Genomic DNA, 22,671 nt, shown 5'->3' with positions numbered 1-22,671 from the left:
AATGTGAAACTGTTCAATGTAGTCTATTTTGTTTTTACTGGTTTGTTGTTGGGCCTGCAGATTTCATTCAGCGCCTATATCCTTTAAAGCCTGATGGCCAACTGGCAAAGAAAAGTACTGCAAACACCGAGGAGGTGTAGTGCTCAGCGTTTGCACGTTGTTCAACGCCACACTGAGCAATGTTTGAACTTTAAGGCGGCGCTCTGTAAAGAACTGAGTCTGGGACAGGCAATCAATGGTCAACAGCATGAACATGTATCTCCCAAATGGAATACGATGACGTGTCAACCAAATCAACGAGCCTGACCACCCGATCCAATTTGTCATCAGCATTTTCACAACTACTTGACTTATCCTGCACTGTAGAAGAAACCCCAAATCTATTCAGGATTTCACAGCATAAGTCTCTCAAGACTATGCATGTCCATGCAAGCCTACGTTAATAATTCCTCAATCATAAAACATTTCTCAAATTTAGAATGGTTGTTCATTCACTCGTAACAAAGACCATTGTCAGAATCCCTACAAAGTAACAGTGGGTGAGCGAGTTTAGTTTTAAACCGCACTCAGCAATATTCCAGCTATATGGCGGCAGTCTGTAAATAATCGAGTCTGGACCAGACAATCCAGTGATCAACAACATGGGCATCGATCTGCGCAACTGGGAACCCATGACGTCTCAACCAAGCCAGCGGGCCTGACCACCAGATCCTTTTCGTTACCTCTTACGACAAGCATAGTCGCCTCTTATGGCAAGCATGGGTTGCTGAAGGTCTATTCTACCCCGGAACCTTCACGGGTCCACAAGGTAACAGAAGCGTCAAACTAAAATATGCCGGTGAAGTGAACTATAGTCTGCTTAAAGTTAAGGCTGATTAGTTATATACAGTGGTTTGAAACTCATAGCTACTTATCATTACTTCACCTAACACATCGTAAAGCGCACATATAATCTCCCCGTTCGCTTTCCTATTTTCATGAAAATCTTCACATAATTCAACGAATGGTTTTGTAAAAACTCACAAAGTCTAAAACGAGTTAAGTACTTGATACAGTGACAGCTCTCACATCATTGTTGGTCACCGATTATTATCCTTGCATTCATCAATGAGTCTTTCGGGGTGGGGTGGGGTGGGGTGGGGTGGGTGGAAGGGGTTGGTGTACGGAAATGAAATGAATCCGATCTCAGTTGAATCCGACTGATTTGTGATGTAACGCACGTTCTGATCGGTCGGATGGCAGGTCAACATGACCCATTAAGCGATATCCCCATATCAAGAACGATGATCATACGCTGGTTGCGAACTGAGTGACGTGAGATATTTGCACTGGATTTGTGCAACTTCAGAATGTCAACATGACTTTAAACGAAACACCTCGTTTCTCCAAGAACTGGCCCGGCTATGGAAATCCTACTTTGTCCCCATCTTCATTTTCTACACCAACCTGGCGATGGGCAGTTTGGGCAAGTGGGTACTGCTGAACGCCGACTTCAACACTAGCACAGGCTTCTGACTTAACAGAAGAAAGCCTGGTAAGTATGCTGCAAGTACTGTCCAAAGCAGCAACTTCCATAATATCGCAAGAAGCCATGACGTTGTTTCATATCTTTTTTTAAAGTTGATTTTGTTTAACAGCCTCACTCGGCAATACTCCAGCTAAATGGCGACTCAGATAATCCGATGATCATTAAGATGATCATCGACCAACAACTGTGATACTATACGGCGTCAGATAATTCAGCGAGCGTGAACAAGCAATCACGCTACTGCTAGACACATATTAGATGATCCTGCGCACTAAACGCTTTTGTGACAAGAGAGGCGGTACAACGAATTGGGCGAGTACACTTGGCGGCTACAGGTAGCTTGACGATTATGCATGTGCAATACATGGTAACCGTGACATGAAATCAACACCGCTTCTGATTAACACCCGTCTCGCTACTGTGTTACACCTGTCTCAATACTGTTAAACAGATTTCAGTAGTGAAAAATGTCCAAGTTAGGAAAACATGGGCAAATAGTTCATTCTCAGACAAGAGAGATAACATACCAACCAAAGCAGGTTCTATTTTACAAAGTATCCTTGCTACTGGACTCTCAACGGCAACTTTAAAGCGCATTAAGGCAGAAGGTGGTAGGAGTGCGAGTGGACCTACATTTATCAGTCCCACCAAGTTGCGCAAACCCAAAACTTGCAGTTACAAACTTGATGATTTCGACCGGTGTGCAGTCCGTCAATTTGTACAAAGTTTATATGGCGTAAAAAACAGCTACCCACTCTGGATACGATGTATGATATGGCAAAGTGCCAGTTGAACTACAAGGATTCTAAGAAAAGTTTTCGAAAAAATCGCAAAGACATGGGGTTTAGGTGGCGGAAAACGCAGTCAAACCGTAAACTTTTAATGGAACGTAAAGACATTGTTTCCAAGTGTTTGCAATACTTGCGTGAAATAAAGAAATACAGAGAGGAAAATCGAACACTCATCTTTATCGATGAAACAGGGTTGCATGTACACCACATTGTCCCAAAGTGTTGGCAACTTCAGGGTGAAGTCGTAATAAATGCGGTTCAACCTCCGTCTGTCACCGGACCTCGGCTTAATGTGATTCATGTAGGGGGTGAAAACGGTTTTGTTCCAAATGTTTTGCTTGTTTTTTTATTCCAAAGGCAAATCAGCAGACTATCATGAAGAGATGAACTTTGATAATTTTTCCAAATGACTCCAGGAAAAGTTGATCCCAAACCTTCCACTGCACTCTGTCATCGTTATGGATAATGCACCATATCATAGCAAGCAAGTGGACAAATGTCCGACAACCGCCAACAGAAAAGATGACATAAAAGCGTGGCTACAAAGGCACAGTATCTCATTTGATGAGAAAATGCTTAAAGCCGAACTTTTGTTTCTTGCAAAACCCAACAAATCGGACCCTGTATACAGAGTACACACGCTGTTGAAGCAACATGGTCATGATGTACTACGTCTCCCTCCATACCACGCAGAACTAAACCCGATTGAGTTAATGTGGGCAAATGTGAAAAATTATGTCGCTTAACAAAACTTGCAGTTCACAAAGAGTTCCTTAAGAGTTGCCATAAATGAAAGGATGTCTGCAATCGGTGCAAAAGAATGGTCGGAATGTTGTAAACATGTGAAAACAATTGAAGATGGTTACTGGCAACGCGAAATCGCAGTAGAAAGGGAAATTGACAGACTAGTGATTGACTTAGGACTTGCAAGTGATTCAGACCCCGAAACTGATTCAGAGTGATAATTAAAGCATAAATCAGTAAGTCCGCCTAATTTTCCAGCATTGTGTCTTGTATAATAATTGACACATACTATATCAGGTTTTCACTGTCCCCATACTTTGTCATAAAAAAAGAATAATCTTTGGTGAGTTGTCTGTATTTCATATTTTTTAGTCTGATAAATCTACTGAGTCTGGTACTGAGTAATCTCCAAACCGACAAATTTGTGTACAAAGATATTTCGCACTGACTTATCAATGTCAAAAGGTATTTTCAGTTTTCTGTACACAATTTTGGTAACCATAATAAAACTGACAGAAATATTGTTTGAATACTAACCATTTCTCTGGAACCGGTTATACAAATTTCCAAGACATGTATTCAGGGGCGATCACCAGCGGAATTATGGACGAAAATCAGCCCGTACAGAGAAATAGGAACAAAATTATGGGATAAAAATATTTCCCCCTTGCTATTCTGATTTAGCCACCACCATTCAGTAACATAACTTTTAACATATTAAATAGTTAAATGAAACACAATTAACTATATGTAGTTATTATCTATTTAATATTTAGCAGACGAAAAGTCAACTTTACCCATTAAAACAAACACCACATATTCCTTCGAATGATAAGACTGCAATTTCAGGCATAAGATACTGATATTCCACGCTTACCTTTAGTTAAGACGATGATAAATAGATGATTGGGGCATTGACAAGCATTTTAGATATTCAACAATTTTGTTTAAAAAACCCAGGAAAATGTCATTTGCTTCGTGAAATGGATCGGTGGTCCTAAACATATTTGCTCAGTATACTGTGTTGATTCAATTCGTTGGGATTGTACCTGTTCCCAAATCGACTGTGCTATAGCAATTCATGCGTGAAACCAGAGACCATATAATAGATTTTATTATATGGTCTCTGGTGAAACGCACGGGGAAAATGAACTCGATATTTATCAGACAACCTGTCTCCCTCTTGTTTCAAGTGGATCGTTCTGTGGGGCGTTCCCAAGTATGCAAATTGGGGTCATTTGTCAGGTCGTGGATCGTCTTATATGGTGTTTACTAGTAGTTACGACAAGTATGGGATGCTGTAAGGCCCATGCTAGCCCGGATCTTCAAGGGTAAGGTCTCGCGTGATATTAGAGGCTAGTACCCGGTTTAACAAAGCATAGGGTTTGAGTCAAATCCAAAAAAAAGTAGAATTTTGACTCCAATCTACATCCAGTATTATTAAAAAGATGACGATGAACTGTTCCTGAAATCGGTTTATTACAAGTGTCACAAGAACACTACATCCAGTCTGGAATGTACCATTAATTGCTACTATTTTACGGCCTTAATGGCCGATACGTGTTTATAAGGATCGTATGAACAGGTAAGGTAGTACTCGCTATCCAGTGCCGTCAGAATCTTGTCCATGTGTTGAATCTTGATCTTGATTGTCCACGTGTTTGTCTTGTGCAGGTGCTGAATTTGAAAATGAACAATACTTCTGACAGAAATACTGAGACATGTAAGTGGGCTAGTTTAGTTTCATGTTTGTAAATAATCGTTCTGGACCAAACAATCCAGTGATCAACGTTTTTTTCAGCGTGCCATTTGTCACACTCTAGCAATACAGATAACACGGCTGACAAGGGAATTGGTACATAGACAGTGGGTGGGCGAGTGGGCGGTAGTGAAGATGGGAGGCTTCGGGAGTGTGAGAGATTGGAGGGATGGTTTAGCGAGTGGGTGGAAGGTTTGGGTGAGTGAGTGAGTTTAGTTTTACGTCGCACTTAGCAATATTCCAGCTATATGGCGACGGTCTGTAAATAATCGAGTCTGGACCAGACAATCCAGTGATCAACAACATGAGCATCGATCTCCGCAATGGGGAACCGATGACATGTGTCAACCAAGTCAGCTAGTCTGACCACCCGATCCCGTTAGTCGCCTCTTACGACAAGCATAGTCACCTTTCATGGCAAGCATGGGTTGCTGAAGGCCTATTCTACCCCGGGACCTTCACGGGTCTGGAAGGTTTGGAGAGTGGGTGGGCGAGTGTGTGAAATGTTTAGCCAATGGGTTGGAGAGTTTTTGTGAGGTTTAGCGAGTGTGTGGCAGGTTTAGCGCCTGAATTTGGAGCAGTTGGGAGGGAAGATTCCTAGCGGGAATACTGTAACAATATATCAAAGTTTCCGAGGCAAACTCCCCAAGGAATGTACACCGGCGCGAGATGGAGTAGTTACAGCTGGTAGTGTATGTATTTACCATGAAGCCGCACTCTTCCCTGTGGTTGACATCATGAATGACCAGTCCCACCAGCCCCACGTGTTCCCCCTTGCACTTCATCTGGGCGGCGCCATTCTTGAAGGTGTACATTGCGAAAGCGTCTCCTGCGTACGTGATGTTTACCTTGTCTGTGCGGGGATCGTTGCCACAAAATATTGTCACTGGGGACATGGTAAACACATATGTAAACAAATATAGTGAGTTTAGTTTTACGTCGCACTCAGTATTCCAGCTGAGTGCGGCGGTCTGTAAATAATCAAGTCTGGGACAGACAATCCAGTGAACACCATGAACATCGATCTGCGAAATTGGGAACTGATGACATGTGTCAACCAGGCCTGACCACCGGAGCCCGATAGTCGCCTTTTACGACAAACATAGTCGCCTTTTATGGCAAGCATGGGTTGATGGTGGCCTATTCTACCCTGGGACCTTAATCTTAAATATATGTAACATATTTCATGGTCACTCCAAACGATAAATAGGGTTAGTTTAACGCCGCACCCGGCAATATTCCAGCTATATGACGGTGGTCTGTAAATAAAAGTCTGAACCAGACAATCCAGTGATAAACAGCGTGAGCATCAATCTTCCCAATTTGCGATACGATGAGATGTTTCAACCTAGTCAGTCTGCCAACCGATCCCGTCAGTCGCCTCTTACAAGCACGGCTCTTTGCAGGTACTCTGGGCTTACTGCGGGTATAGTCCCCTTTTGCATACATTAAACGTTGCCAATGGGTAGTTGGTACATACTCCGTATGTGCATCAGACATGTTACAGCTATTGTTTCAAGTGGTGGGTGATTAGAAGGGCCTCTAACAGCATTTTTCTGAGGCACTAACTTCACACGGAGGAATGTGCGAGTCTAGTTCTACACCGCTTTAAGCGATATTCCAGCAATGTCATAGCCGGTGACACCAGAAATGGCTCCATACATTGTACCCATGTGGGGAATCGAACCCGGGTCTTAGGCGTATCTCGTCAGCGCCACATCCACAAGGTTACATCCACTGCCTCCAACATGTGGTGAAAATCACGGACGCATGATCAGCATTACGATGGTGAAGGGGAATTACGGTGATATAAGGCTAAGATCATTTTGGGGATCGGAGTTAAGCCTTTTACCCACTCACAAGGTGTAAACAGATGTAAGCCAGCGCTCATGTGCACCAACTGAAACAGAAACGGGTAAAGCCTTACATAATGTTATCAGCACTGACTAGCTTTGGCTAAAATGATCGATAATCGAAAGTATAATATTTATGGAATATATTAATTATTGGCGTGAAAAGTGTTGTTACAGAAACAAGTTTTGATTTTTCTCAAAATATACAATCGTTCAAGACTTAATGCAAAACATGTCACCACTCATAAATGAGGTGATATACATAAACTCTTTTTTAAAAACTTTTTGCTACAGCCGATGCCTCTTAAGTTATCGAAACTTAACTGACGATTATCGATCTGTATGACATCCAAAGGTAAAGATATAAGAATGTACATAGAAACGTCGCTTAACGCAATAAACAAGTTGTAATCCATGAAGTTGTCTCATTTTTTCAGCCCCCAGTGAGTGAGTGAGTTTTGTTTTACGCTGCACTCAGCAATATTACAGCTATATGGCGGCGGTCTGTAAATAATTAAGTCTGGACCAGACGATCCAGTGATCAACAACATGAGCATCGATCTGCGTAATTGGGAACCAATGACATATGCCAACCAAGTCAGCAGTGACCACCCGATCCCGTTACTCGCCTTTTATGGCAAGCATAGGTTGCTGAAAGCCTATTCTACCCCGAAACCTTCACGGGTATCAGCCCCCCGAGGGTTGTCAGTCAGAAAGGGAAGTCTCATCACAAGAATCGAGAGAAATGGGATTCAATACAACTGCCAAACATGTATGTGCATCTTTACGACCTATACGGTGGCGGTCTGTAAATAACCAAGCCTGGACCAGACACCCCAGTGATCAACAGCACGAACATCGATCTACGCCATTGGGAACCAATGACATATGCCAACCAAGTCAGCGAGTCTGACCACCCGATCCCGTTAATCGCCTCTTGCGACAAGCCGGGATTGCTGGAGACTAATTCTCTCTTGGATCTTCATTTCGGTACCTATTACACAAGTTAAGGTTTTATATCCTTATTAACATGTGACATTTTGGATTATTCCTACTATTTTCTACCTTTTTGCTTTTTATTTTATTTTCATTATTTTTTCTGTGGTAAATTACATATTCCAGCACTATTAAAGTTTGCGTGCCATAAAGGATTCGCTTACTCTAGTGACATGGCTTGAGTACATGCAGTGTTTCGTGAGGATTTTTTCACAATGCCGCGTGGAACATGTATACTGGACAAAAACAGCTAAGGATATACGTAAATGTTCAAATTATAAAGAATGATCTATTTATTCATCGACACTGATTACATTTCAATCCTAAAAATACCAATATCCCGAATTTACTTTGTCCAGTATATATTAAGTTTAGGTCCAACGACGTGCAGTGTAGCTTGGCCCGACTCGATCATCTACAGGTCGCCGTGACATAGCTGAATATTGCTCACTGTCGCGTTATACAACCATCACTGGCTTTTGTCGAGTTCTCGAGAATGTATGTACCGGGATTGTTAATTCTTTTCACGGTTTGATGTTAGCATTAAGGAGTGTATATTCGAATCTTTCAAGAGACTCAAACCAACCAAAGTACTAGAATCTGCAATATCGCTGTGAAGAGCGTTAACCCTTATTCAAAGATTGAAGATACCTACCAGGAACATCAGCACAATCATCCCCGTGACCTCCATAACTGAACCGTGTATCAGCCACAATCCTGACGATGTCTGCTGCTACCTAAGAGGGCATGTCGCAGGTTAAAGGGGGAAAAGACCACAGAATATACACACATATACAAATAATCGTCGGAGTGTACCGCAACCAAATATTTCGGGACTATTTCCCAGTCTCAGAATTGCTATTGAACTGTCCAAGTATTCATAACATTATACGCCGAAGGGTATTCAGAGAGGATCATACGGCGATTGATGTGTTATTCACTGCAACACAAAGTCTACATTTACAAGCTTGTACATGTCTTGTAAAGATGAAATTTACAAGGCATTTACAATTTTGGGAAAGAGTTCCGCCCGTAACCCCCATCTTTTTACATTGAATATTTCCACCTTCCCCGGTGTAATATTCCAACACTGAAGTTCATTGACTGTTTTTCATATCTGTTCTAGTTTACGGAATGCTTATTTAAGGTGATTTATGTATGTCAGTTTGTAATTTTGGCTTTTGATTGAGGTGGGGGTTGCAGGAGGAACGCTTACCCAATTTTGTAAAGATGATTTTTACAAGACATTTACAATTGTGTAAATATGAGATTTTGTAGGAAAGTTGTATCCGAGTTGCAGAATGATACTCTCGCTTCAGTTCCGGCGCAGTAAGTCACCAGTTACGAAGTGCAATAACGCGTGATATGTGTCTTGTCTGGCTGTAGTCTTCTGATGACGTCCACGACCCGTCATTTTGACGCCACCAGCCTGACGGTGTAGAGTAGCAAGGGTAAGAGGTAAAGACTTCCGCCTGTATCCCCACTTACATTTCATTCTAGTCAATTCATATCACCTGAATAGATATTCCTCGCAAGATAATAATTTTATCATGTTTCTTTAATTATATCTGAACATACCGAAAGATATATCTAACTTCTAACAAAAAGACAGTCATCAATATCCCCCCGCATTACCTCCAATTTCAGTGTAAGTCACACTTGTTGCCATGGAAACGCCAAAAGTATTTTATTCAGAATTCCAACACTATCAAATTTTAACCCTCTAGGAACCAACACTACTTCTAGTTATCCAAAAAATTTGAAACACTTTATGTGGTACAGTTTTGGTCAAACTAAGAAAAGGACGTGTCGATTTCCAAGTTTTGCTCAATTGTTTACGATATTTTGTTTGTATCACCTGTGATAGTGGGAATTCGCGTTTTGAGCAAATGGTGTATCACCTGTGAAACACAGTGGAACTTAGCCTTAAATGCCACAGACCTATTTAATAAGAAAAACACAGGTAAAAGATTGATTTTGTTTATGTTATCATTTGTTGTGGAATGAACACAAACATTTTCACTCTTTAAACACTGAGCAGTTTGAAAAAGAAAACATCCTTCAATTTTTGGGATGAAATTTGAACTGTAAATCACTTCACGTGACACACTATAGACCCGGAAACACAAACAAGTTCTTGGGATGACTTAAAAGAGTCTTAGAACATTGAAACAGGGTGTTTGGGTCAATTAGAGGCAGTCAAATTACTTGCACAGGTGGACCTGTGCAAAACAGTTCCTCTCTTTGACGAAGCATGCTTACTCCTTGCATTCATAACACATAACATCTGCTCATCCTCACTGTCCCAGAGTAAAGGATTCCTCTCTTGTTAAGCTGGTCTACCAAATTGAACAGGTTGTCTGCAAAGACCTTGTATTTAAGATCTTCAGGAACAGCGGAGTCGTACGCATCACCACTTCACCAGTCATGCCAATCGGGTGAACATTCTTCCTCATTCACTGAGGCTCCTTGGTAAACCTCAAACTCATACTACATTCAGGAAGCCCCAGCTCAGCCCCACATCTTAAAACCTCACTTGCGAGGTTGTTCCTCATGTACTGTTTACAGAAGACTTTGCTTTAAAATGGATCATAACTTCATCCACAGCACAATGATCCTCTTGTGGAATCTCTTTACGTCTCTCTTTTATGCACTTCAGCTTCACAGCTTGTCACACTCATATTCAGCTGTGACACAATTGTTATCTGTCTTATGAAGGGAGGAAAGAAGCTTCTGAAACCTGTTTCTTGACATGAGATCTGCTACCAGTGGATATCTGGTTTCCACAGCCCAATATGCCTGCATTGAATGGGCAACAACTGAACCCATACGCAGATATATTCCAATCAGCATGGAAATTTCTCTTGATGTTGTATTTACAGAGATGCCCTCTTCATGTTACGAGTAAAGATTGGTTTGAAGAATGAGGCTGTCAATCACTGTATCAGTGATCATATCAGTGAAATATTCAATGGGTTCATTGACACGTCCATCTCTTGGATGTTCTTCAACACTTCCTTTAAAGGTAGAGTCTAGAGGAAAGAATTCTCTATATTCCCCCAAACGGGGTATTTAACATCTGAGAAATTAGCTCATTTTCCTATGTTGCCTTTTGTTCCTGTGCTGCTTTGTATTGCCCTTGAAGATTAGCAATTGGGATGTCATCATCAGCGTCAGAGTCAGCTGTCAGAGTCCTCCTATCTTAGCTAACGGAAGGTCTTCATTGCCAGATGAATCACCAATAGCCAACGTCAGTGTAGTATGAAGCTTCCGGTTCTTCATAACCTCTCTGTTCTTCGGGGTGACATCAACCTCATCTTCAGACTCACTTTCAGATGTTGGAACATACTAATCAGAGGATGTTTCACAGTCGCTGTTACTTAGTTCACCTTTGAGAATATTCTCCATTCTCTGTAGAAAATACTAATTTATTTCCCTTGCACAAATTGTTCTGTATCAAGTCATTAAATAACATTTTATCAGTGTCAGTTGGTATTGGAAGATATATCACATAAGCAAATAAATCTTGGATTCATCAAATATCCAGAATGTATCATGAGTGATACACAAAAAACATAGCCTGTCCCATTGTATCACCGGTGATACATACAAAATGTTATTAACTTATATGGCACAACATGCAGTTATTCCATCAAAATAATTACGTCTGCTCATTTAGAGAACTAATGAAGAATGAAAATAATACTTCACACACAAATTAAAGCTACCTTTTACTGGATGGAGATGGATAGACTTCACACCTTTTTTGGCACCATGGGCACGTGTCAAGATGACCAAAATGGAAAGTACCAACTTTTATACAAAATGGGGACAGGACAACAAAACAAAATATGATATGAAAAAATATCTATTTGTGAAACTACGGAAATATTTGTTGACATCTCATATGCTTATTTGGCTAGTTCATGTGAACTTAGGTTCAGTGTATCACTGGTGATACGTTGGTTACTAGAGGGTTAAAGATAAGGAAATATATCTTTGAGCGGCATTTTTATCCCCCGCAACTAGTACACCACTAGACCATACATTTCCTTATCTTTAAAATCGAGCGGGGATACGGGTGGAGGTCTTACCAGATAAACAACGGTCGACGGCGATGTTCTGATTATATTCTTGCAATATCATGGCGGCGAAATTCAGTGACCAGAAAAACAATGGCCGATGGGGTCGTTTCACCGAAAAACTTGGATGACGCCCGCAACATTCACGACAACCAGTAAGCATCAAAATGTTTACACTTTCTAACTTTGTGTGATGAAACGAAATCAGAAATACACGTACCCAGTGTCTGCGGCTACACGTTTGCTGTATGTGATGAACGCCAGTCTCAGTGCACGAGAAACACGTGCTTCAGGTGCACGCACACCGCGAGGATGTGTTTTCGTGTCGCAAACCATGAAAATGTTTTCGGCCAATGCTACCAGTCAGTGTTCCACTCATCCCCAAAAATTACCTGGATGAGGTGAAATTGGGTTTAGTGTCCGTACGTGACGACGTGCATGTGTGTATGTGTGGCTGCTTGTACTAAACCTGGACTTGGACTTAAGCTTGTGTTATAGAGCTAGCTTTCAGATCATGAGACACCATGCCGCAGTTAAGCATGAATGCCTCATTCAGACACATTATACAGACTCATAGCCGACCAGTCTTCGTAGTACCCTTTAAAGCCGAACGTAGGAACCATATTTTAACGTCTTTTGTTATGACGCGGTCGGGGATCGAACCCACAACCTTTATCTCTTCGGGCGAATGTTATAACCACTATGCCATGGAGGCAGTCCCCAAAGCTACAAAGCACAGCGAAGATTCTAACGGGCACCAAACTCTAATAACACTATTGTAATGGTTACAGAATACTTTACTTTGCGTATTATTTGTAGTGTTTATGTTAAAGGAATCTTTTGCAATAACTAGCAAAGATTTTGAAAGATTATCAGACACAACGCAATTCCAGGAGAGGCAGGTTTAAGTGAGTGAGTTGGAGTATACGCCCCTGTTAGCAACATTCCAACAATCTCACGGCGGGGACCCCAGAAATGGACTCACTGGTAAACACAAATAAGATGATCCTCGACCTGACAAATGACCCCAATTTGCATACTTGGGAACGCCCCACAGAACGATCCACTTGAAACAAGAGGGAGACAGGTTGTCTGATAAATATCGAGAAGTTCATTTTCGCCGTGTGTTTCACCAGAGACCATATAATAAAATCTATTATATGGTCTCTGGTTTCACGCATGAATTGTTATAGCACACTCGATTTGGGAACAGGTACAATCCCAACGAATTGAATCAACACAGTATACTGAGCAAATATGTTTAGGACCACCGATCCATTTCACGAAGCAAATAACATTTTCCTGTTTTTTTTTAACAAAATTGCTGAATATCTAAAATGCTTGTCAATGCCCCAATGATCTATTTGTCTTCGTCTTAACTAAAGGTAAGCATGAAATATCAGTATCTTATGCCTGAAATTGCAGTCTTATCATTCGAAGGAATATGTGGTGTTTGTTTTAATGGGTAAAGTTGACTTTTCGCCTGCTAAATATTAAATAGATAATAACTACACATAGTTAATTGTGTTTCATTTAACTTTTTAATATGTTAAAAGTTATCTGTTACTGAATGATGGTGGCTAAATCAGAGTAGCAAGGGGGAAATATTTTTATCCCATAATTTTGTTCCTATTTCTCTGTACGGGCTGATTTTCGTCCATAATTCCGCTGGTGATCGACCGGCAATACATGTCTTGGAAATTTATATAACCGGTTCCAGAGAAATGGTAAGTATTCAAACAATATTTCCAAATTTCTGTCATATTTTTATTATGGTCACCAAAATTGTGTACAGAAAACTGAAAATACCTTTTGACATTGATAAGTCAGTGCGAAATATCTTTGTACACAAATTTGTCGGTTTGGAGATTACTCAGTACCAGACTCAGTAGATTTATCAGTGACTAAAAATATATAAAATACAGACAACTCACCAAAGATTACTCTTTTTTATGACAAAGTATGGGAACAGTAAAAACCTGATATGGTCTGTGTCAATTATTATACAAGACACAACAATGCTGGAAAATTAGGCGGACTTACTGATTTATGCTTTAATTATCACTCTCTGAATCTGTCTCAGTGTCTGAATCACTTGCAAGTCCTAAGTCAATCACTAGTCTGTCAATTTCCCTTTCTACTGCGATTTCGTGTTGCCAATAACCATCTTCAATTGTTTTAACATGTTTACAACATTCCGACCATTCTTTTGCACCGATTACAGACATCCTTTCATTTATGGCAACTCTTAAGGAACTTTTTGTGAACTGCAAGTTTTGTGAAGCGACATAATTTTTCACATTTGCCCAAATTAACTCAATCGGGTTTAGTTCTGCGTGGTATGGAGGGAGATGTAGTACATCATGACCATGTTGCTTCAACAGCGTGTGTACTCTGTATACAGGGCCCGATTTGTTGGATTTTGCAAGAAACAAAACTTCGGCTTTAAGCATTTTCTCAACAAATGAGATATTGTGCCTTTGTAGCCACGCTTTTATGTCATCTTTTCTGTTGGCGGTTGTCGGACATTTGTCCACTTGCTTGCTATGATATGGTGCATTATCCATAACGATGACTGAGTGCAGTGGAAGGTTTGGGATCAACTTTTCCTGGAGCCATTTGGAAAAATTATCAAAGTTCATCTCTTCATGATAGTCTGCTGATTTGCGTTTGGAATCAAAAACAAGCAAAGCATTTGGAACAAAACCGTTTTCACCCCCTGCATGAACCACATTAAGCCGAAGTCTGGTGTCAGACGGAGGTTGAACCGCATTTATTACGACTTCACCTTCAACTTGCCAACACTTTGGGACAATGTGGTGTACATGCAACCCTGTTTCATCGATAAAGATGAGTGTTCGATTTTCCTCTCTGTATTTCTTTATTGCACGCAAGTATTGCAAACGCTTGGAAACAATGTCTTTACGTTCCATTAAAAGTTTACGGTTTGACTGCGTCTTTCGCTACCTAAACCCCATGTCTTTGAGATTTTTTCGAAAACTTTCCTTAGAACCCTTGTAGTTCAACTGGCACTTTGCCATATCATACATCGTATCCAGAGTGGGTAGCTGTTTTTTACGCCATATAAACTTTGTACAAATTGACGGACTGCACACCGGTCGAAATCATCAAGTTTGTAACTGCAAGTTTTGGGTTTGCGCAACTTGGTGGGACTGATAAATGTAGGTCCACTCGCACTCCTACCACCTTCTGCCTTTATGCGCTTTAAAGTTGCCGTTGAGAGTCCAGTAGCAAGGCTACTTTGTAAAAGAGAATCTGCTTCGGTTGCACAATTTTTGTCCATATACATCATAACATTGTATGCTATCTCCCTTGCCTGAGAATGAACTATTTGCCCATGTTTTCCTAACTTGGACATTTTTTACTACAACTGAAATCTGTTTAACAGTATTGAGGCAGGTGTTACACAGTAGCGAGACAGGTGTTAATCAGAAGCGGTGTTGATTTCATGTCACGGTTAGCATGTATTGCACGTGCATAATCGTCAAGCTACCTGTAGCAGCCAAGTGTACTCGCCCAATTCGTTGTACCGCCTTTCTTGTCACAAATGCGTTTAGTGCGCAGGATCATCTAATATGTGTCTAGCAGTAACACATTGCACCCGTGTGGGGAATCGAACCCGGGTCTTCAGTGTGAGGAGCGAACGCTTTAACCACTGAGCTACTCCACCACCTCAGAAACGGTTTAGCAATGTCAGCATGACGCAGTACCTGTGAAGATGCGGTAGCGGGTATTCCTGCTGATAGAGCTCATTCATGGTTTTGATTGGCAGGACTGCTAGCGAGAGTGGCAATAGATATAGATGTAGATATAGATCAAAGGTGGGACGGTGGGTAGGCGTTTGCTCGTTATTACGCCGAAGGAACGGTTCGATTCCCCATATGGGTACAATATGTGAAGTTCATTTCTGGTGTCCCCCGCGGTGATATTGCTGGAATGTTGTTTCAGTGTCGCTGAACCTGCTTGCGTACATAGGTTTTTGTCAGAGTCACGTGGACCAATCAAAACTCGACATTCTTACATGAGGCTAGATAAAGGTTTTTGGTCATGTCTTACCTGTCTGGAAGTGAAATATTAGTGACGGGCGGAAGAAACATGTTCCTGCATGTATATATTACCACTGTCGATTACAAGCGAGTGAGTGAGTTTAGTTTTACGCCGCACTCAGCAAAATTCCAGCCATATGGCGGTGGGTTCGCACCGTGATTACTAAGACGGTATAACATGACACACTGGCTGATTGTATACCCTTGTCATTACACAATGGCTGATTGTCTATCCTAGTACTGACACAGAGGCTGATTGTAGATTCAAAAGTACTGTTGGAAATAGAAAAAAAATCACCCTGTATCCCTATAATATACATGATAGAATATGTGGAAATAACCCACTTTGGGTAAATGGGCATTCAAAGGGATGCGTAAGAGCTTATCCAGAACATCATGTTTACTCATAAAATCGGGCAAAATTTAGAAAAAATACGACTAGTTGCTGAAAACAATGGAGCATACAAAAGATGGCAATTAGGTCGCTCAGCCAAGTATGATGACGGGCCGTCGACGCACCTTGGCAAGAAATGCATTTGAGCCTACTGACACAAGGGGGCATCTCAAAGATACTTTCTTGCTTTTTCTTGTGTTTTGAATGTGTCCTATCTATTGATTAGCATTTTACGAGTCTTTCTGTCATACAGTTTATGTTGAGATATGTAAAAGAGTATGATGCCTGATACCTATATAAATGCATCGTATTAAATAAAAAATATCAAAATATATAGGTAGCATGAGCACCGGATCGACAAGACTGGATATTATTTGTACATTGTACTTCCACAGTTTGATTCCTCTAAGGATTATCATATGTTAGCTGATATCTCTGTTCTCGAGCCCGACCTCAACCCGGGCCTGCTTCACCCGTCCTGGCTCGGCTTTTGAGACGACTCCTACCCGTTGCTTTTCACAGTGATAGTGAGACTCATGGTAGATAACTCCTTAATAGTTTCAGCATAAAAGTTATTATTATTTACAGATATCGTTTACTCAAAATGTGATTTTAAAAAGTGTCCTTTGTAATACAATATCATCGCACGCTAATTTGCATAGAGCCATGTTTTGTTCCAAATAGGTCACTTTTGACTTTGCAAATATCCGCATTGCTCATTTCTGCACTAATCTCTCCTCAGTAAAGTCTTTTTTATTATGTTTAATATCTCCCTATAAGCTGATCTGTAGTTAGGCCGAACTTCTTTCACATATTTCACACCTTCACATATTAATTACATAAATCGTAGAGATAAATGTGTAAAAAAAAAAACAGGTTTTTTTTCGATATTTTCGAACATACTTTAGACCTGACACAATACATTATAGCTCATTGTGTATCCTAATCCTGGCACAATAGCTGATTGTGTATCCTAGTACTGACACAATGGTTGATTGTGTAACCTACTAGTGACACAATGGCTGATTGTGTATCCTAGTACTGACACATTGTCTGATTGAGCATCCTAGTACTGACACAATGTCTCTTTGTGTATCCTAGTACTGACACAATGTCTCTTTGTGTAACCTAGTACTGACACATTGTCTGATTGAGCATCCTAGTACTGACACAATGTCTCTTTGTGTATCCTAGTACTGACACATTGTCTGATTGAGCATCCTAGTACTGACACAATGTCTCTTTGTGTATCCTAGTACTGACACATTGTCTGATTGAGCATCCTAGTACTGACACAATGTCTCTTTGTGTATCCTAGTACTGACACATTGTCTGATTGAGCATCCTAGTACTGACACAATGTCTCTTTGTGTATCCTAGTACTGACACATTGTCTGATTGAGCATCCTAGTACTGACACAATATCTCTTTGTGTATTCTAGTACTGACACATTGTCTGATTGAGCATCCTAGTACTGACACAATGTCTCTTTGTGTATCCTAGTACTGACACATTGTCTGATTGAGCATCCTAGCACTGACACAATGGCTGATTGTGTATCCTAGTACTGACACATTGTCTGATTGAGCATCCTAGTACTGACACAATGTCTCTTTGTGTATCCTAGTACTGACACATTGTCTGATTGAGCATCCTAGTACTGACACAATGTCTCTTTGTGTATCCTAGTACTGACACATTGTCTGATTGAGCATCCTAGTACTGACACAATGGCTGATTGTGTATCCTAGTACTGACACATTGTCTGATTGAGCATCCTAGTACTGACACAATGTCTCTTTGTGTATCCTAGTACTGACACATTGTCTGATTGAGCATCCTAGTACTGACACATTGTCTCTTTGTGTATCATAGTACTGACACATTGTCTGATTGAGCATCCTAGTACTGACACAATGTCTCTTTGTGTATCCTAGTACTGACACATTGTCTGATTGAGCATCCTAGTACTGACACAATATCTCTTTGTGTATTCTAGTACTGACACATTGTCTGATTGAGCATCCTAGTACTGACACAATGTCTCTTTGTGTATCCTAGTACTGACACATTGTCTGATTGAGCATCCTAGCACTGACACAATGGCTGATTGTGTATCCTAGTACTGACACATTGTCTGATTGAGCATCCTAGTACTGACACAATGTCTCTTTGTGTATCCTAGTACTGACACATTGTCTGATTGAGCATCCTAGTACTGACACAATGTCTCTTTGTGTATCCTAGTACTGACACATTGTCTGATTGAGCATCCTAGTACTGACACAATGGCTGATTGTGTATCCTAGTACTGACACATTGTCTGATTGAGCATCCTAGTACTGACACAATGTCTCTTTGTGTATCCTAGTACTGACACATTGTCTGATTGAGCATCCTAGTACTGACACAATGTCTCTTTGTGTATCCTAGTACTGACACATTGTCTGATTGAGCATCCTAGTACTGACACAATGTCTCTTTGTGTATCCTAGTACTGACACATTGTCTGATTGAGCATCCTAGTACTGACACAATATCTCTTTGTGTATCCTAGTACTGACACATTGTCTGATTGAGCATCCTAGTACTGACACAATATCTCTTTGTGTATCCTAGTACTGACACATTGTCTGATTGAGCATCCTAGTACTGACACAATGGCTGATTGTGTTTCCTAGTACTGACACATTGTCTGATTGAGCATCCTAGTACTGACACAATGGCTGATTGTGTATCCTAGTACTGACACATTGTCTGATTGAGCATCCTAGTACTGACACAATGGCTGATTGTGTATCCTACTACTGACACAATGGCTGATTGTGTATCCTAGTACTGACACATTGTCTGATTGAGCATCCTAGTACTGACACAATGTCTCTTTGTGTATCCTAGTACTGACAGTATGGTTGCTTGTGTATCCTTGTAGTGACATAATGGAGGACTGTGTGTCCTGCTCCTGACACAATGGTTAATTGTGTGTCCTAGCGCTGACACAATGGCTGATTATGTATCCTAGTCCTGACACAATGGCTCACTGTGTATCCCAGTACTGATAAATTGACTGTTTGTTTATCCCAGTACTGACACAATGTCTGATTGTGTATCCTGCTCCTGACACAATGGTTAATTGTGTGTCCTAGTAATGACACAATGTCTGATTGTGTGTCCTACTCCTGACACAATGGTTGAATGCATATCCTAGTCATGATGCAATGGTTTTGTAGTGTATTAAAGTTGTGGTACAACAGCTGATCACACAATCAAGTACTCGTCTCAGATAGGGTTTTTTAAAACAAAATAATACCTTCTTCTTGTATACTGTTTATTGTAGTAGGATGCATAGTACAAGTTCAAGACAGCAAAAGGCAGGCCATAACTTCCTGGCCTTGGTATAAAATAGGTTATTATGCTACAAGGATGAAAAAAAATTACTTCATAATTGGATAATAGTCAATGTCACATGTAAGTGTAGATCTCGATTTTAAGTCTCAGTTATACATCAACAGTCAAATCCATCACTGAAGGCATACGTAACCAGTGCTTTGTTCAAGGTAAAGTTACCAACATCCCTAAGATGATAGGCCCTTGTTTAAATGCAGGGCCTTTGCTTAAAATGTAATCTTTGTCCTTTATTTCACACAAAAATATGGTCACTTCTTAAAAGGGCCAAAATCCCTGTCAAAGTAGCAATGTCTTAAAACAGTACTGAGACTGCTTCCTGGAACATGCCCCAAAGTGAATTTGACCAAAGCAGCCTTAGCACTATCTTAAGTCTATGTTTAAGTATGGGATTTAAGATAACCTTAGCACTAAGATCACTTTGGACAAAGACAACAATGGCTGTATGGCAAGTTTAAAATCAGAAAAATATATAAACAGCACCATATCAAAAGTCTCTTTTCAAAATAATACTGGCCAAATACATTGACCATTTTAATACCAATTTTCTTTCTTTGGCAAATGTTTATGTGGTACTGACTTTAATTTTAATTCTCATACATTACATAGTTCAGGGACTGAACTCTGGCAGACGTAACTTTCATTCTCTGCCAAAAAAGGTGGCAATTCTTGTGGCACATTTCAAAAACAAAAGGATAAATTCTATCTAATCCTGGTAAATATAATATATTGTCTTCAGAATATGTAACACGATCAGACTTCAACCCAAAAGGTCAAGAACAAACAATGTCATAATCTCCAGAATGGGCAATAAAACAATCAGCACTCATTACAAATCATCAGAAGTAACAAGGAGAAAATGTTCAGTCGACAGTTTGGTAATATCCCTGTATATCTTGGATCACACCTTGTTAGTTGATAACTGAAATATATCTCCACACAATGGCATCTACCTGTTATTATTGAACCGTTGCGTAGAGGACATGGCCCAAAAAGAGAGGATTATTTTTATATGCGGAGCTGGTTCGAGGCCATTTACTGCAACTGTGAAGACTAACTAAAACAAAGAACTATTTAATGTACATATATCTCCACACAATGGCATCTACCTGTTATTATTGAACTGTTGCGTAGAGGACATGGCCCAAAAAGAGAGGATTATTTTTATATGCGGAGCTGGTTCGAGGCCATTTACTGCAACTGTGAAGACTAACTAAAACAAAGAACTATTTAATGTACATACTAGACTAATGTCTACAGGACAAAAATAGTTAGGGATATTTGTAAATTTTGAAATTATGAATAATGATGCATTTATTCATTGACATATTGAAAAAATATCAGTCATAAAAATACCAATATCCCTAACTTATTTTGTCCAGCATACATGGCTACCCTATATGGACTGATTTTAGAGGGTTGTTTCATATTTTGCTAATGAGACGAAAAAAGTTGCGAACTGTGTTTCTATGCAATCACATGAATTGTCCACAAACACTTTCCGGCATACACCTCCAGTGATTGTAACCAGTTATGACAGAAACATGACTATCTAAGAGTGACTATTTGATAGTGAACATTAGTTTAAAAAACTACTGGAGAGCCTCTGTTCAATATTCAGACTATCTAACTTAACCTGACATTGGTGTAAATCTGCTTATGCTTGAACAATCTGTTTACCATTCAACAACTGGTACACCAGTTTGTCCTTGTATTCTAAATAAAGTGTTTATCCTTCAACTATCCATGCATAGAAATTATGCTTGCACTAAATATACAAACCGATTATGCCTCAACAATCTATGCAAATGGATAATCCTTAGACAATCTAGTCAAAGGATTATCCTTCAACGATAGTTGTAAAGAGGTTATACTTCAATGATCTGTGTAAAGAAATTATCTTTCATCAATTGATGTACAGAGACTATACTTCAATGACCACTGGAAAGGAATTATCCTTCAACAATCTAGGTCAAAGCCCTGAATAGTAGCTTTACTGTCTATGCAGCAATATTCCTTTGCACACTCAAGAATATTTTTTTTTTAAGTGACACTTCACAAAAACCTGTTCCACACATAAACATTGTCATTGCATCGCCATTGCCAATCTCAGCATGATGTGAATACTTATTGAGTAAACAACTGCTTAATTACATTATGATATCTTCATTTTCAACAGTTTTCACATGAAGTCATAGAGTTAAGGACAGACGGTCTGGCGAGCCATGGTATTTAAGCACCATCCAGAGCAATCATACAATAACATATATACTTCATACTAAATGTTCCTATCTGTGAATTAGACTAAATTAGGAGATAAACATCATGTGTTGGCCAATTTCCGGGTGTTATTGAGTATTTGAAGCACGGGAATGCATTTGGAACCGACAGCGTTTGTTGGCCAATTTCCGGGTGTTATTGAGTATTTGAAGCACGGGAATGCATTTGGAACCGACGGCGTTAGCCGGAGGTTTCAAATGAAATATTCCCGTGCTTCAAATACTCAATAACACCCGGAAATTGGCCAACACATGATGTTTATCGACATTGTAAACCCAAAAGTAAACCAAAGGGGTTTTAGTGTCTGCACTCGTTTACATCGAATACGGACACAGCAGTGAAGTGTCATCAGCTGGCCGTTTCAGCTGGTTCCCATGGTAGCATCTGGAGTTGCTCATTTGTGACGTCATTCTAACTTTACGTCACAATATAATTTGAATGACGTCACCACTGTTGATGACACAACAAAACAATTGTTTACGTGTAAATACGCGGTGAATAGTCTTGCAGTTTCCGGGAATCTAATACCATTTGATCATGTTTTTCAACCAATCAAATTACAGAACACAGTGACTTTTGGTTTACAATTTTCAGTATCTACATCATTTAGAAGAGAAGAAAAAATAATTTAGATAAATAAATATAACATGTCAATATTTATTACTAACATTTTGATAAGACTTGAACAAAAGTGAGATTCAATTTCGGAATGATCAGTTTGGTGCAAAATCTATTAATGAGCTGAACTGCAGTGAAACAAAAATATCAGAA

The 22,671-nt window shown here is 40.0% G+C and overlaps 2 protein-coding genes across 3 annotated transcripts in view; one reads left to right on the top strand and one right to left on the bottom strand.

The window, feature by feature from the left end:
* LOC137258516 (sorting nexin-16-like) overlaps nucleotides 1-22,671 on the top strand; it is a 252,850-nt gene that overhangs the window by 153,442 nt on the left and 76,737 nt on the right. The window lies entirely within an intron of this gene.
* On the bottom strand, nucleotides 4,524-12,094 carry LOC137257827 (uncharacterized). 2 transcript variants are annotated; one of them, XM_067795295.1, is made up of 5 exons: nucleotides 11,974-12,094; nucleotides 8,327-8,408; nucleotides 6,683-6,722; nucleotides 5,527-5,708; nucleotides 4,524-4,740 (listed from the first exon to the last, which is right to left on the bottom strand). In XM_067795295.1, exons 2-5 carry the CDS (start codon nucleotides 8,360-8,362, stop codon nucleotides 4,597-4,599), a joined length of 402 nt encoding a protein of 133 aa, XP_067651396.1. In that variant the 5' UTR covers nucleotides 8,363-8,408; nucleotides 11,974-12,094; the 3' UTR covers nucleotides 4,524-4,596. The 2 variants fall into 2 exon arrangements, with proteins under 2 accessions (XP_067651396.1, XP_067651397.1); XM_067795296.1 differs by having other exon boundaries at nucleotides 11,766-11,974.

The sequence above is a fragment of the Haliotis asinina genome, chromosome 12 (genome assembly GCF_037392515.1).
Source record: "Haliotis asinina isolate JCU_RB_2024 chromosome 12, JCU_Hal_asi_v2, whole genome shotgun sequence".
NCBI lineage: Eukaryota > Metazoa > Mollusca > Gastropoda > Lepetellida > Haliotidae > Haliotis > Haliotis asinina.
This window is presented reverse-complemented; position numbering and strand designations above follow the sequence as displayed.